At 42.9% G+C, this 2,194-nt stretch overlaps 1 protein-coding gene across 1 annotated transcript in view; it reads right to left on the bottom strand.

Annotated features, from left to right (window-relative positions):
• Positions 1–1,130: 1,130 nt before the first annotated feature.
• Positions 1,131–2,194, bottom strand: part of LOC107662559 (probable voltage-dependent N-type calcium channel subunit alpha-1B) — a 65,080-nt gene continuing 64,016 nt past the window's right edge. Inside the window, exons 9-10 of the mRNA XM_016452625.1 lie at positions 1,269–1,383; positions 1,131–1,202 (exon numbers count right to left, since the gene is read on the bottom strand). Of these exons, the coding sequence (XP_016308111.1) occupies positions 1,131–1,202; positions 1,269–1,383 (187 nt within the window). The remainder of the gene's footprint in view (positions 1,203–1,268; positions 1,384–2,194) is intronic.

Genomic DNA, 2,194 nt, shown 5'->3' with positions numbered 1-2,194 from the left:
CTCTTACACAGGGCCTTGGTGAGCCACTCAGGCTGGTCGTAATGGACAATGGCCACACACAACGTGTTCAGTCCCACCAAACACAAAACGATCCAGTAGAAACTTTGTGCCTTCACCATCCGCCGGATGAAAAAGCGTACCCTCTTTTCCTTTCGACGGAAGTATGAAGAGCTATCATTCTTACTGCTTTTCAAACTAGCTCGGGCAAAAGGTGATCCAGGTGGTGCTAGAGAGATGAAAAATACATTCAAAAACATTATGGGAAGACACTCAGACTAAAGATCAGACTACTACTGTCTGTAACTTCATTTCTAAGGTAACAATAAATAATATAGATGGGAATACGAATAGAATTTTGTTTAGATGGCATTACATTTTCAGCTTAGAGTAATGCTGAGACACATAAGTGTTCGAGATTCTAAATAATTCTATCAGCCTTGTAAATTTCTAATACAAGAGTATATCTACTCAAGCGTGACTGATTTTAGGTCACCTGATCCTGCTTTCCCTTCTCTGTTTTATTCACTCACTTTACCTAATGGGCACATCTGAGCTAATCTGAGAAACTCTGTAGAACTTTCAGTTGATTATTTAGCAAGGGATATAATTTCTTCTCTTTTTGCTAACTATTAACAAACAAAAATTCTGTACTTAATATATAACATGGTAAATCATTCTATTGTTGTGTTGAACAAATCATGCAGGATATGTGAACAGCGTGATTCAGCTTAGACAAAAAAGGTTGAAGTTTCATGCATCACACTAAAGTGGTCAACAGCCTTTGAAGGTCAAATGTCCAGGCTTACCAACAGAGGAGATGTCGGTGAAATGTTCCTCTCCCTGATCAGCTCCTGCTGTGGCAGGTTGAACTTCCTCAGCTGGCGAAGGAAGTACAACCTTTGTTGGGCTTTTTTAACAATGGAGTCGATGTGATTGTCCCACTTCAGGTCCTGAGAGATGGTGGTGCCCAGGAACCTAAATGACTCTACTGCAGCCACAGTGCTGTTCATGATGGTGAGTAGGGGGTGTGCAGGGGGGGTCCTCCGTAAGTCCACTATTAACTCCACTGTTTTGAGCATGTTCAGCTCCAGGTTGTTAAGACTGCACCAGACAGCCAGCTGCTCAACCTCTTATCTGTAAGCAGAATCGTCTCCGTCCTGGATGAGGCCGATGACTACAGTGTCATCCACAAACTTTAGAAGCTTGACAGAGGGGTCAGTAGAGGTGCAGTCATTGGTTTACAGGGAGAAGAGCAGTGGGGAGAGAACGCAACCCTGAGCACCAGTGCTGGTGGTGCAGCTGTTTGACATGAATTTCCCCAGTCTCACTACCAGATGCTGCAGGATGAAATGCAGTCTCATGTTGACTGCATCCTCCACAGACCTGTTTGCTCGGTAAGCAAATTGCAGTGGATCCTGTAAGGGTCCAGTGATGTTCTTCAGATAAGCCAACAGATAAGTCTCTCACAATAAAACAGGAGAAAGTACTAAATTATTACTATATTACTATACTATATAGTAGTAAAACGCATGTGAACAGAAGCCTACTTTTTGATCAGTTCATCAGTAATATTCAGGAAATAAATCTGTTGAAGATCTGTAAAAAAAGATGGAGGCCAGCTGGTCAGCACAGGTTTTTAGACAGGCTGGTCAAACACTGTCTGGGCCTGGTGCTTTTCTTCTCTTCTGTTTCCTGAAGATCTGACACACATCATCTTTACTGATCTGAAGTGCAGGAGAGGGGAGGGGGTTGATGGAGGTGTTAATGTTTGTGTAGAGAGATGGTCAGAATGGGTGTGGGGTGTGAGACTGGGAGTTTCAAATCTACAGTAAAACTCATTCAGGTCCTCAGCAAGTTGTTGATTCGCCGCAGTGCTGGGGGATGGTGTCTTGTAGTTTGTAATGTCTTTCAGGCCTTTCCACTCCAAAGCAGGGTCATTGGCTGAAAACTGTTTTTTCAGTAGTTTCTCTTAGCCACTCTAATCTCTTTTGTCAGTGTGTTCCTGGCCGTATTGTACAAGATTCTGTCTCCACTCCTGTAGGCATCCTCTTTGGCCTGGCGAAGCTGTCTTGTGTTTTGCTGTGAACCATGGCTTATCATTGTTGAATGTTAAAGCTGCAGTCCATAACTTTTTTTGCTTAAAAATGATCCGAAATCAATATTTGAGCAAGTACATAACCAGCCAGTGTTCACA

The sequence above is a fragment of the Sinocyclocheilus anshuiensis genome, unplaced genomic scaffold (genome assembly GCF_001515605.1).
Source record: "Sinocyclocheilus anshuiensis isolate Anshui unplaced genomic scaffold, SAMN03320099.WGS_v1.1 scaffold457, whole genome shotgun sequence".
Classification (NCBI taxonomy): Eukaryota; Metazoa; Chordata; class Actinopteri; order Cypriniformes; family Cyprinidae; genus Sinocyclocheilus; species Sinocyclocheilus anshuiensis.
Note: the sequence above shows the minus strand (reverse complement) of the source record. Positions and strands in the feature narration are given on the sequence as shown.